This window comes from Camelus bactrianus, chromosome X (genome assembly GCF_048773025.1).
Source record: "Camelus bactrianus isolate YW-2024 breed Bactrian camel chromosome X, ASM4877302v1, whole genome shotgun sequence".
In the NCBI taxonomy this organism is placed as follows: Eukaryota; Metazoa; Chordata; class Mammalia; order Artiodactyla; family Camelidae; genus Camelus; species Camelus bactrianus.
In genome coordinates, this window is record NC_133575.1 from 87,341,356 (window position 1) to 87,355,098 (window position 13,743).

Here is a 13,743-nt window from a genome sequence, read left to right on the forward strand (position 1 = left end):
CCATTCGAACTCTTTTCTCCACTACCCACATTATGGAATTCGCTTATGCCTTGGATCCGAACACAGCAAACGAATAACTAAATCAAAAAGTTCAAGGAGAAAATTCTGTTACAGACTCGAATCTACCCGGAAGAAACTTAATTTTCTAACTAAAGGTACTACGCAGACTTGTTCAGGACACCTCTTGCAACTCTTTTCCAGGCTTTACTGTTCTGCTATTGAAACCGCAAACCTTCGTCTTATGAGGCTCGGATGATTCGAGGTCCAATCAGAGAAGCTCAAACACCATCGGCTCGGAGTCAGCCAATGAGAGACCGGCACCGGAGAGCCACAGCCATTGGTCCGATGTGCAAGCCGGTTTCCTGGGCTGAACAAGCAAGTGCCTTGCTGGGATGCTCAGCCTTGAGCGGGTATCAGGTACGATTATTTGGCTGCTCTTTGTTTCTTTGCTTGATTGACTGTATGATTCTAATGGGGATCACTTAAGACTGTTCTGTTTGCTGCCTACAAAATATACACTTTGCTGATGTGCAAAATGCCAGAGCTTGGCTTTCTCGAACAACACGAAACTAATGTCTCCTGCATGCGGAGGCTGGAAGTCCACATCAAGGTGTCAGCTTCTTTGTTGCCTTCAGCCTCATGTGAAGAAAGCAGCTGTTCCAGGCCTCTCTCCTTGGCTTGTAGAGATGGCAGAGACATCCCTGTACCGGTTCCCATTTTCCCGCCTCCGTGATTTAATAGTGGAAACAGCTGGCCCACAAAGCCCTGAGTCAGCAATGCCCAAAGCCAGCAAGGTAGCAAGGCACTTCCCAACTGCTTCCTAGCAACTTCCCATCGCAACTCAGAGCCGCGTTATCTCTGCCGCCTCACTAATGGGAGGCTCCGGAGGGAAAGGTCATCCACCCTTATCTCATTGTCAGCCCTAAGCAAACAGATCGGGCCAAGGCAGCCAGGAGAGCATGTCCATACAGCTGTTGGGCACCAAATCGTACCCCCACCCCTCGAGTTGCCTGACAGCATGAATCTCAGCACTGAGAATAATCATAGCCTCCATTCCTTGGGCCCTCTGTCTGTATTATCTCACCGAATCCTCGCAACAATCTTGTAGGTCCTATTCTACAGAGGGGGAACCTGGGGCTCAGAGAGGACAAGTCGCTTACCCAAAGCACCACAGCACGTAAGGGACACGGCTAGAGTGTGAACCCAGGTCTAATCCGACTGCCAATCCTGTCCCTAATCACTCGTGCTGTAAAGCCTCGTCTCACTAGCTCACAGCAGTTACAGGACCCAAACAGACGCTATCCCCATGCTGTGTCTCTTTCCCCTGTTCATGCAGCCTCTCGACACTGTCTCCAGAAAACAAAGGCACCAGAACTCTGAAGAGAACAAATCATGAAAAGGATGGTGCACTCTCATATTCCCACTAAGCTTTGCGCTCTGCAAATTCCCAAGCCCCAAGAGATATCCTCACTCTCTCCCCACTTCTTTTCCCCTTAAATGGTATCCACACATCCTGGTTTTGCTGTTGTCCCAGCACAATTATTCACAGTGGCCCTTTCACTCTTCAAAGGGTCTGCATGGATTGGACAAGAGAACGTACGATCCCCTTACCTATGAAGAGGCCAAGCAGGCTCACACATCAGGGCTTTTTGCGAGGCTCACACACCTGTTGGGCCATGATCTGCAGCTCCCCTGAGTGAGGGTGGAGTTCGACCAGGGAGGAGTAGGATGGAGTAAGGAATAAACAAACTATAAGTGAGCTTTGGAGGACATTCTCACTACATTCCAGTTGTTGGTCCTGGAGTGGTCAAGAAACAGGGGTAGAGGAATGCTTGGAATGCAGAACTTCCCTTGTTGGGAGCAAGTGGGGTTGAGCACAGCTGCCTTCTCAGCACAGCTGTGCCTCAAATCTGAGGCGTGCAGAGCGTTGGAGACTCAGATAGGAACAGCTGAAAGAAAGGTTACTTATTAGGTCAAGCCCACTCCCCTAGCCCCTGTTTTGCCTTAAACCACAGTGCAGGGCCCAGCTAAGTGCTGGGCCTGGGCTGCTTCTGGGAAAGTGACGCTCCCAAGACGCAGTATGGCTTAGGGGACAGTTGAAGGAAGCAAGGGACCAAGGAAGCAGACGTCATGATAAATCAGAGCTCTATCATACTGGTGATTGTGCTCTTGAGTCTGCATAGGAAAGGACCTAAATAATGGCCAAGGAAACCTACCCAGGAGGAAGGGATTTGCTTCCCAGAATTCTAGCGTGATCTAATAGTGGAAAATCTATTACTGTGATTTATATGAGCAAACGAAACATTAAAAATCATGTTAATTTCGAAAGTTGCTAAGATGGCTTAAGTGAATATTTGATATATGTCATGTTGCCTAAAATGCTCAGAAATCAAAGATGTTATTGGGAACACAAAGGCCACAAATGAAAGCTCTAGATCGCGTTTGTTGATGCAATGCTACTGTCATTCTTATTAGAGTGAGGAAGATGATGGGAAAGCTTCCTATCGACACTATGATTTCCAAGTCTTGCTGAATATTAGATAGTGAGTTTGAAAAAGCTTAAAACCACTGAAAAGGAGGCTATTTTCAATTCCTCTACTGGCACCACAAATCCCTAAAAATCTAGAACCCTTTTTGGCCTCAAGACAACTTTACACATCTAAAAATCAATAGGGACCCAAAGATCTTTTTTTGTGTGTGTATATATAGTTGTATATATCTGTCTCTATATATTTAGTGAAGTATAGTCAGTTTACAATGTTGTGTCAATTTCTGGTGCGCAGCGTAATACTTCAGTCATACATGAACATACCTATATTCGTGTTCTATCTTTTTCACCATATGTTAGGACCCAAAAATCTTTTACGTGCATTATATCTGCCAATATTTCTTCTACAAAACATTACAACTGAAATGTTCATTCTTTTTTTAAAAATCATTTAAAAATATAATAAAAACTCATTACATCATGTTAACATAGACTACAAAATGAAATGAAAAATAACTTTTCTGAAAAGTGGAGAGTAGATTGACATTACTTTAGGCATTTGAAAATCTCCTTAATATACGGCCCAACAGAATCCAGAGGGATTCACATACGTGCTTCTGCACCGTGTGACCATCTGAGAAAAAAGGACTTGTGGAAAAAGCCACTGTACCCTCGTGAGAGAATCAGAGTGTAAAAGGTATCAGCAAAAGAAAATAAAGGGGCAAAACCCACAAAGGGGCCTGCAAGACCTCCCAGGCAGGGCCATTGCCTTACCACGTTTGCGCTTCTATAAAACGGCTTGCTTCTAGGTAAATGAAACTTACCCCCAAAATCCCTTTGGTTCCCAAAAGCCCACTCCTGGTTGGTCCATTTCTAACACCTCATTTGCATATGGCATGAGTTTAATCAAAACCAAAAACCATATAAAAGCCTGTGTAAACCTACAGACGTGGTCCAGAGCCGGGAGTGTTAACTCCTCTGGGTCCGCCAGCATAATAAACCAGAGTTCTCCAACCCTCCGAGTGTCGCTTGGTCTCTGGATGGGATTCAGGTTTCTGTAACAAAAACACCCCCTTAAAGGTTGACCTAAGGAAAGAACTAACAGATACAACAGTTTAGGAACGTGATGAAATGCAGTGTAGTTAAGCAAAATTCATATTTCCTGGAAGAAATTGCGCTAAAATCATACCTTCAAATAGAATTGAAATTTGGATTTGTTTTCTCCCCATAAAAATGTTTTTAAACATCAAAGAATGCTACCAGTCAAAGCTCTGGTGTACATCCCACTAAAACTCAAGGAAATTGTTTTAATAATCTTGAAGGGCAAGGTATCCCATCCCTAACCCACCCCGCAATCTCCCAGGCTGAACATAGAATAAAGATTCCTTTTGATTCAGCCCAGGACAACTGTTGACACTTTCAGTCAATGGCCGTGCCTCAGGGGTAGCAGGGTTTTCTTTGGCTGAGCCGGTCCAGATTGACGCTTGGGCTGCTCTGGACGCATCCAGCGTCCCCACGATGCTGAGTTGCAAGTCGTGAAGCTTTCCGTGTTCAAACACAAGAGACCGTGCTCTGGAGAGAAAAAAAAAAAAAAAAAAAAAAAACCAAAGGATAAATCTGACCCAGTCAGACTAGTACCTTCATTTCCCCCCACCTTGGGTAGGTACTGTTTCCTGAACAGTTCGGTTTAATGATTTCAGTACTGTGTTTGGGTCCTCGCTTATGTCTGCAAATGATTTCCACGACACGAGTAATGTTGAAGAAGCTTGAATGGGGTACCTTTGTCCTATTGCTTCTCTTTTCTCTGAGTTGATGATTATCATTTGCTATTTAAGCCATAAGCCCTTTCCCTTAGTTTGACACTACAGTAAAGCACCCTGTTAGATCATGACTGCTCACTAGGTGCCCTTTCCCCTTAATCACTTTCTGAAGTGAGTAAGCACATGTACTTATTTGGCCTCATCCTCTTCAACATCAGACCCCGTCGTTCCTGTCTTCCTTCGATTCCCAGGGCGTCAGTCGCCCTTGAGCTCCCAGTCTTCACAACCCAGTCACGGTGCATCTTGAACATTGTTTAATACTGCTCCTGTTTGATTTCTGAATTTACAGGTGCACAACCTCCAAGCACAATTAAAGATATCTTAGTGTTGTAAGTTTCCTGAAATGACTACTCACAGAAGTCAGTGTGTATGAGACTAGTGTGCAAGAACGAGTTCGAGAAAGATTTCTCTATGTCACACGTGCAAACACTGTCAATTTGAAGTTGCAACGCTGAGTGTGATAGAAAATAAACGACTTACTCAAAGTGCTGTGTTTTCAAACTGGCCCATAATGCTGTCTTTGAAAATGCACAGAGCTTTACCAAGAGCTCTTCTCATCCAAACTTTAGTTCCCAAGTCACCACACAAACTGAGTTACTTGCAGGTGATTGGGTGGTAGTTTTTCCTAGTCTCTTTGGGAATCAAATTCCTTTTGCCAAATATTTTCATGAGATGTTTCTGATCTTCAAGAATAAAAATAATTACTATTCCATTCAAAGGTTCATTTCTTCCAAACTCTTAGGCTAAGGATCCCAAAGACAGTTCTTCAGGGGTAATGGCCCATCAGAGTTCTCCTACATTGGTTGGGAAAACAAGAAGAGCTTTCCAGGCCTCCTCCATCAGGCAATTTGCCTCCCACCTCCAGAGGCACAGAAATCAGAGTATTTCGTTTCTCTCTCATGTCCTGCCTTGCTTGCTCTCTCTTTTTTCCTGAGCCTGTGGGGTTCTGGAAATGTTTAAGTAGGCTTTCTCTTTTGTCTCTCCTAGATGGTGCTGTCCCTCCTCTCAGGTCCTGAAGAAAAGTTTTGATTTCTGTAGTTTGTCCATATTTTGTCTCATGGCTTGGCTGAGAGTCACATCCTTTTCAGGGCTCTCCAGCCTAATCAATAGGGACATTTACACCCGCTTTAAAAACTGTAAAAGGAAGAGGAAATAAAACTGAATAAATATTGGTGTTTGCAGCAAAAATAGTGCATTCATAGGGAAAAATGGAAGAGCATGTTCTCTCTTCACAAAGATGGAAAGTCAGGAATTTTGTTAAAAAAATGAATAAAATTATTCACTGTTCAAATAACTGAGGTAAATTGCATGAGAAGGGTCACCTTATTTTCCCATGAGTAGTCACCAGTGTCCTCTCCCTTTTTTCTTTATGAGTATGTAAAAGCATGGCTTATGAGCCAACATCGGTATTGACACACAGAGAAGAGACCTGTAAACTGTTTATTTTGAAGTGGTGTGATATGAACCGTACCAGGGGCCATGAAGAAAGAGAGGAAGGCTACATGAGAATTCACACAAACACCACCAAGATCAGGAGGAGCATTCAGATGGCACAGAGGTACATGGTAAGTAATACATGCTGCTTTAATCCACTAAGTTTTGAGGTGGTTTACCAGGCAGCAATAGCTAAAACATGGTACACTATTTAAAAAACTCAAAACTTTCTGGATTGCTCAGGGAATTGGAGGCTTTGATGAATCAGAAAATCTCTTCAAGTAGGACTTCCCGTCCATAGTCTATGCTTATATGTGTTGCAAGGCTTTAAACCTGGAACTACTCCTCCTAGTGAACACGACACCAGCATTTAAGTGTGAGAAGAATCAGTGTCCTCTTATACTGGAAGAATCAGGAGATCCGCTCACTCAAAATTCGTATCTCCTGTGGGTTGAATTCTTTTCCCCTAAAACTCACACGCTGAAGTCCTAAACCTTACGACCTCATACACGATCTGCTATGGAGATAGGATCTTTATTGGCGGAATCAAGGGAACATATACTCATTACATGGGCCCTAATGCAAAATGACTTGTGCCCATATATAAAGGGGCAATGGGGACACCGAGACTCGCACGGAGGGGGGAAAATAGGAACCAGTACAGGGAGGTCTCTGCCGTGTCTACAAGCCAAGGAGAGAGGCCTGGAACAGCTGCTTTCTTCACATGAGGCTGAAGGCAACAAAGAAGCTGACACCTTGATGTGGACTTCCAGCCTCCGCATGCAGGAGACATTAGTTTCGTGTTGTTCGAGAAAGCCAAGCTCTGGCATTTTGCACATCAGCAAAGTGTATATTTTGTAGGCAGCAAACAGAACAGTCTTAAGTGATCCCCATTAGAATCATACAGTCAATCAAGCAAAGAAACAAAGAGCAGCCAAATAATCGTACCTGATACCCGCTCAAGGCTGAGCATCCCAGCAAGGCACTTGCTTGTTCAGCCCAGGAAACCGGCTTGCACATCGGACCAATGGCTGTGGCTCTCCGGTGCCGGTCTCTCATTGGCTGACTCCGAGCCGATGGTGTTTGAGCTTCTCTGATTGGACCTCGCATCATCCGAGCCTCATATCACGAAGGTTTGCGGTTTCAATAGCGGAAGAGTAAAGCCTGGAAAAGAGTTGCAAGAGGTGTCCTGAACAAGTCGGCCTGGTACCTTCAGTTAGAAAGTTAAGTTTCTTCCGGGTAGATTCGAGTCTGTAACAGAATTTTCTCCTTGAACTTTTTGATTTAGTTATTCGTTTGCTGTGTTCGGATCCAAGCCATAAGCGAATTCCATAATTTAGGTAGTGGAGAAAAGAGTTCGAATGGCATATATCGGTCCTATCAATACTGTGTCCCATGCGTTGATCTTTATAATTTGTTGATTAAGCTGCGATTCCTTTCGCTCAAGTTCACCTTTGCATAAACAACAGCGTTAGATCGCGATTGCGCTCTGGGTGCCCTGCTTTTCGATTCACCACTGAAGGGAATAATCACGATCCCGCGTTCCCCGTCCGCATCTTTACACGCATACCCAAAATTCCATTTTTCCTTTACTTTCTCGATTTTATAGGTGCCACTCACCCTTGCGCCCTCGGTCTTCACTCTCCAGACCCATTATGCAAATTTTTTTTTCCTCTCATGAGAACTTTTAAGAACTGCTTTCTTAGCAACACTCACATATACAATACAGTATTTAACTGCAGCCACTATGTCGTATGTTAGATCCCTGGGACTTCTTTGTTTTAAAATTGGAAGTTTGAACCTTGCTTCAATTAGTCTTTACTGTTAACCATACCGTTAGAGAATAATTGCTCATCAGGTCCCCTTTACCTTCAATCACCTTCTGAGTAAATGATCAAATGTACTCACTTCAGCTTCCAGTCTTCACATCAAAACTCATTTTCCTCTCTCTCTCCTAGATTTCATATCAGTCATTCACCCCTGCACTCCCAGTCTTCGCTGTCTGTATGGTACATTTTAAATGTTGTTTCACTAATGCTTTTATTCGGTTTCTGAAATTTTAGGTGCAAAACACACACAAAAACTATAAAAATGTCCTAAAGGACTCATTTTCTTAAAAATAAGTTCTCACATAAAACAATATGCAGGAGACTAGTAGGCAAGATCCAGGTTGGCAAAACATGTGTACGTCATATGGACAAACACTGGGATTTTGAAATAGCAGTAATGAGCATGATGGAAATGAAAGGACTTATGAAATGCTGTGCATTCAAATTGGTTCACAGTTCCATCTTTGAAAATGAGCATGATTTCCAAAGAGCCTTTGGCTCTCAAAGTTTTGTTCCCTATCTGTATGGCAATCTCGGAGGACTATTCAGAGGGATTTACTTGTAGTTGATTTCACGATCATTTTTCCTAGTCTCCTTGGGAAGAAAATCTTTTTTTTTTTTTTTCAAATTCTTTAGTGACATTTTTCTAATATTTCAGAATAATTTTAGCTAATGACCCTCATGAGGAGAGTGAATTTATCCTAAATCCTTACTCTAATGATCCCAAGGAGAACTCTGAAGTATAGTAGCTCATCAGAGATCTTCCACATTGGACAGAACAAGAAACAAACAGGTTTGTACACAGTCCTGGATCAGGAATTGCTTTCCTTCATGCCTGCACTACTTAGTAAAGCAATTTTAGTACCCTGCCCTGCCCACACCCTTTCTCTTGAGTTAGTGCAGTCCTGCCAAAGATAAATAGATTTGCCTCTCTTAGACTTTCCTATCCCTCTTCTGATGGGCTCAAGGAAAGTTGTGATTTTGCAGATTATCCAGACTGTGTCTCTATGTTTGGCTCAAAGTGATATTCTTCACAGGGGAGATTACAAATTAATTTAAAAGTACAAAGACCATTCTTTAAAATATTGAACTAATTAGGGGTTTAAAGAAAATCATCAACCATTTCTAAGAATTGAAATCACAGAGTTACCTTCCCTCTTCACAGAGGTAGGAAGCTAGAAATGAGAAAAAAATTATTAATAAATTAAGCAATGCATAGTCTGAGTACAAAGAGGATGAATGAGGTCACCTTTTTTCTCTTAATTGGAAATATGGAACAATCCATATTCCAAATTGGAATAATCAATATGATGGAAGAGGCAGCATATGTGCCGATCCACAGTTCAGGTTTCATATTACATATAAGTTGAATTGTGCCCTCCTGAAGTTCTTATATTGAAGTCCTAACCCCCAGTACCTCAGATATAATCTTGTTTGGAGATAAGATCATTAATGTGGAAATCAAAATAAATCTGATATTGAGATCAGTTTCTGGTAGAGTTTGTTTTAACATTTACTCATTTGATACATTCTCCTTTCTGTCCATCTGTATGTCGGTGTCTCTATGTCCAGGGACCCAGGGGTGGGAGGGAATGCCTACAATGGTCAGAAAACTCATGCCACTAGAGTGAAAACTCTGCCCTGGATTATAGGGATTCACTGCATGCCTGCGGTCACCCATATAGCAGTGAATAAAGTGGGAAAGTATTCCTTAGATTAACACTGAGGTGCAAGGATACCAGGACTTTGTGCTACGGATATTTCATGTGTGTAGCACCCAGCAGCATCTCGAGAAGCATGTGTTGTATGATGCCTTTCATTGACTTCACAAAGGCTGCTTGTTCCTGGACGCTTCTCCAACGGAAAAGTCCTGTCTGTTTTCCCCTCTTTTTGACTCTGGTAGACCTGTAATGTCTTTGATCAATGGAGTATGGGAGAAGTGACGTTATGTCCATTACAGAACTAATCCTTAAGAGGACACATAACTTCTGCCTTGCTGCTTGAGAGTTCTGAGCCGACAAGTAAAAAGTCTGCCTGTCCTGCTGGACACACCCATGGAGGGGTACCTCCAGGGCACCAGTATGAGGGTCAGTTGTCTCTTAGGTTGCAGAGTAGTTTAAAGGGTCACTTGCCCTTCTAATTTGCTCAATAAATGGAAAAGAAAATGAGAACATTTTCCATTTAAAACATGAAAAATAACTTGACAAAAGTATTCGTATATATTCATTAAAACGCTCAGCTATGTGTGAAAAGTGACAGAAATTAGTAGTCCACTGAGACCTTTAATAAATGTAGTTACTAGAATGACTGCACCGTTAATGAAAAACAGGACATTTCTTAATGGAAAAGGCAGATGCCCCCCCCCATCCCCAAAGAATTCTACTCCATGTCCTTGATTTTGGGTGAGGGAAAATATCTGCTTTAGAATTTGTAACCACAAGGGCGTCCTCCGAAAACGTTAGGGTTCACATTATCATCGTCATCACAGTCCAAATAATTCCCTGTTGCAAACTTTCTTCCATGGTTTTGTCTTCATATAATAGTTTCTAGTAATAAAAAACAGAATCTTTCCTTTCATGACGGGAGCTACCTTATTAGAGGTAGAATTAACCGTTCATTTCTTGAAGGTCCCACAGGACACTTGGGAGCATGAGCATTAGGATCATAGCTCATTGAAGACTTCTAGTTCTTCAGTTATTCCTAAGTCCTCTTTGGTTCAATATCTGTAATTTATTTCTCTATAAAGACGTTAAAGATGTGTTTTGCTTGAATTCTTACTGATTTTTGAAAGGAATATATTTTTAATTTTTTAAAAAGTTCCCTTTAATTGACTATTTTCCTCTCACTCTAAAGGTTTCTAAGGAATTACAAAAATAGCTCCTTTCAACTGAGAGCTCATAGTTTTTTCAGCAAATCAACTACGTGTGGTATTTGGGGGGAACGTAGGGAATGTTTACAAAACGATTAAAAATTTGGCAAATACTAAATATTTTTAATATTTCTGTACAGGTATCCCACTTTTGTAGGGTTCCGTCTGTGGAGAATGCGGTTTTGCCGTTCTCTTTCTTCTGATTCACTGAAGGTTTTGATAAGAATTGCAGGTAAGAGCTGGTCAGTCGTGTCTACGAGTTTGAGGCGCCCTCCGCTCACCGAGTCGGACAGCTCCTCCTCAAGCCACCGCCGCGCACTCAGCCGCCGAGAGAGCAGGTTCTGGGTGCAAGTCAAATGGCCCCCAGGGGGCCAGTCATTCTGAGGCGTCACGCACTTGGGTTGCGGAGGTCAGACCCTCTCAGGGAGATCAAAGTGATTTTCCGTCCGCGTAGGAGACGTGGGTTTGACCTCTCTGTAAAGTTCTCGCGGATAACTGGCAGGCATAAAGCAGCTGAGGGGAACGGATGTCATTTTTCGACATGAACTTGCGTGTTGCAAAGCTTTTCTGGTGGAGGTCGTGGAAAGTTTACAGGTCACCTGGTGGGGGTCACGGAAAGTTTAAAGGTCACCAGATTGCCACTCGGATTGGTTGATGTGCGGCCAAGCCGCGGGGCAACCAAGGACACGTGACATGGCCTGCCTTAGCGACACGGCTCCCTGCCCCGCATCCTATCCAATCAGATCTGCAGATTGGCCGTGACGTCAGGCAAGGCAGGCTTGATAAACCGGTCCTCGCAGCTGCCGTTGCCCTTCCTTCTGAGCTGTGGGGGAGGCGAGACACTCCGACATGGCTGAGCCGCGGTCCGCCCACACTTCGGAGGAGATCGTGGACACCGGGGAGCCCAAAGAAGCCGAGTGCAAGAGCCCAGAGCAGAAGACGCCGAAGCAGAAGACACCCGTGCGCCGCCAACGCCGCCGCCGCCGCCCAGCAGACGACTTCGCCAGTTTCGCCACTTACTTCCGCAGGGTGCTGAAGCGGGTGCACACAGGCCTGAGCCTCTCGCAGGAGGCCGTGAGCGTCATGGATTCGATCGTTAAGGACATCTTCGAGCGCATCGCCAGCGAGGCCGCGCGCCTGGCCCGCTCCAAAAAGCGCGTCACCATCACCTACGAAGACATCCAGACCTCGGTGTGCCTGCTGCTGCCTGGGAAGATCGGCAAGTTTGCCGTGTCCAAGGGCACTAACGCTCTCATCAAGTACATCTTGTGCGAATGAGCTGCCTCAGGACCACCTGAGCATCGCAAGCCAAAGGCTCTTTTCAGAGCCACTCACTTGGCGGGAAAAGACCTGTGGCACTGAAAAGTCCGAGCCACTCTGGTTTGTCGACCTGTGCCACTCTATTCATCCTTAAAGCGTTTCTTCCCTGAGGGAAACATTATGAACCTTATCAACTCCACTTGAGTGTACGTCTGTAGAGCCATGGGTTCCATGGAAACCCGTGCATTTTTCTTAATCATACTGCACGTCCTCCCTTCCTAAATGGTCATTTCTATTAGTTATATCTCTAGGTCAGCCTTTTTAGGGATCTTTACTGCCAAAGTTATCTCCCTAACAATTTAATTTGCCTTTTTAGGTTGTCATTCTTCCCCGTGGATGTAGCAGTATCATCCAGGATTTTTAATGTGTGAAATAGGGACAGAGAAAGTTCGGTAGCAGATATAAAAATCAAACTTGCCCATTCACACTCCTTCAACATACTTCAAATCTCAATGCCATTCAATACGTGAAATAATAGGACCCAAACACAGCGTAAAAAGAGATAAAGCAAATTTTCTAGACTCACTGGGTGACTCAAGCGCCATACCTATGGAAATTTCTCTTCTACCTAATTTATAATGATCTGATGCTATTTTTTTGCACCCATAACTTTTCACTTTTGAAGCCAGAGTCTTCACTGAAGTGCAATTTTGCACAGATGCTGGGAGCGTCCGATGAGACCAGCTGCAACCACAGTCTCCACTAGCAGCAGCCAGTGAGGGACTCGCACCCCTTGGGGGCACAGCAATTGGCCCAAAGTGTGGTGGGGTGACCAGGACCGAAATTATAAGAGGCTCCCTGTGATACTCGGCCTGCAGATTGAGGGAGAAGCAGGTGTGATAGTGTCCCTGAAGGTTTTCCTTCAACGACTTGCATTTAACCATGGGGAGTTAAGTCTAGGCCTCCCGATCTGGTAGTGAGACATGTCTCTATCTCCTGGCATCAAAATAAGAGGGGGATGTCGGCCAATTAAGCGAACTAAGATGCCTCCTTCCTCGACCTCAGGTGATTTCAGTGTTAATGCCTATGATGATATTAATTTAATTTAATATGCATTATGTTTTCTTCCTGGTGCATTGTCTTCTTTTTCTTTCGTTTCTCTGTAGGTATGTTGCTGAATTTCAAAGTACTCAGTGATTTTCCAATTCCTTTCCTTTTAATTTAATTTCTAGCTTCGTACATTGGTGGAGGGAGCACCCACTGTGGGATTTCAATCCTTTGAAACTTACTGTGGGTTTTCATTAGAACTCAGGGTGTCATCATATTTTAAAGGGCTCATTTTGCACCTTGTAATTGCACAACAAGGAAAAGCTGAACAGCACAGGGAAATATTTTCATTATTTTGTAGAAATTTTAAACAGAGTGTCTTCTATAAAACTGTTAAATCACTATGTTGTAAATCCAAAACAAATATATAATATTGGCACAACTATACTTCAATAAATATGTTTAAAAAAAAAAAACTTTTCAGTACCCGTTGATTTGGATGTACGAAGCTGTGATGAACGTAACTCTCAGTCAAATCATGAGCTAAAACCTAGAGAAACTACAGAAATCCAACTTTTTCTTGAACCCACGTTTAGTGCTTTCTCTAGGTCAGCATTTATAGCGTTCTGTAAGGTTGAAATTAGCTTTGTATCACTTTCATTTCCCATTTTCTTCTCCTTCTCCCGCGAGTGCACTATGGACAATTTCAGAAGTATCTTGTGTGTGATATGCAATAGATAGATGAAGCGAGGGAGCAGACACAGCCATCAACTACCCCTGTTATATTTTTCAAAGTATCCCAGTTTAAGCATACATTGAACTATACAAATGGGGACTGGTGTTTAGTACAGAAATTGCAAAACACAAGTTTTCAGACACATTTCACTTTTCTAAGTCCGTGGTGTTTGAAATTACTTTTCAAGTCCTTTCAGAGGTAGCCAGTCAATTCTTCTCAGGCAGACAATCTTTTGATATTTTAAAACACGCATTTTTCAT

The 13,743-nt window shown here is 43.3% G+C and overlaps 1 protein-coding gene across 1 annotated transcript; it reads left to right on the forward strand.

Moving 5' to 3' along the window:
* Nucleotides 1-10,025: 10,025 nt before the first annotated feature.
* On the forward strand, nt 10,026-13,735 carry LOC141576348 (histone H2B type F-M-like). Its single transcript, XM_074359286.1, has one exon. It carries the CDS (start codon nt 11,290-11,292, stop codon nt 11,716-11,718), a length of 429 nt encoding a protein of 142 aa, XP_074215387.1. The 5' UTR covers nt 10,026-11,289; the 3' UTR covers nt 11,719-13,735.
* The last annotated feature ends 8 nt before the right edge of the window (nt 13,736-13,743 follow it).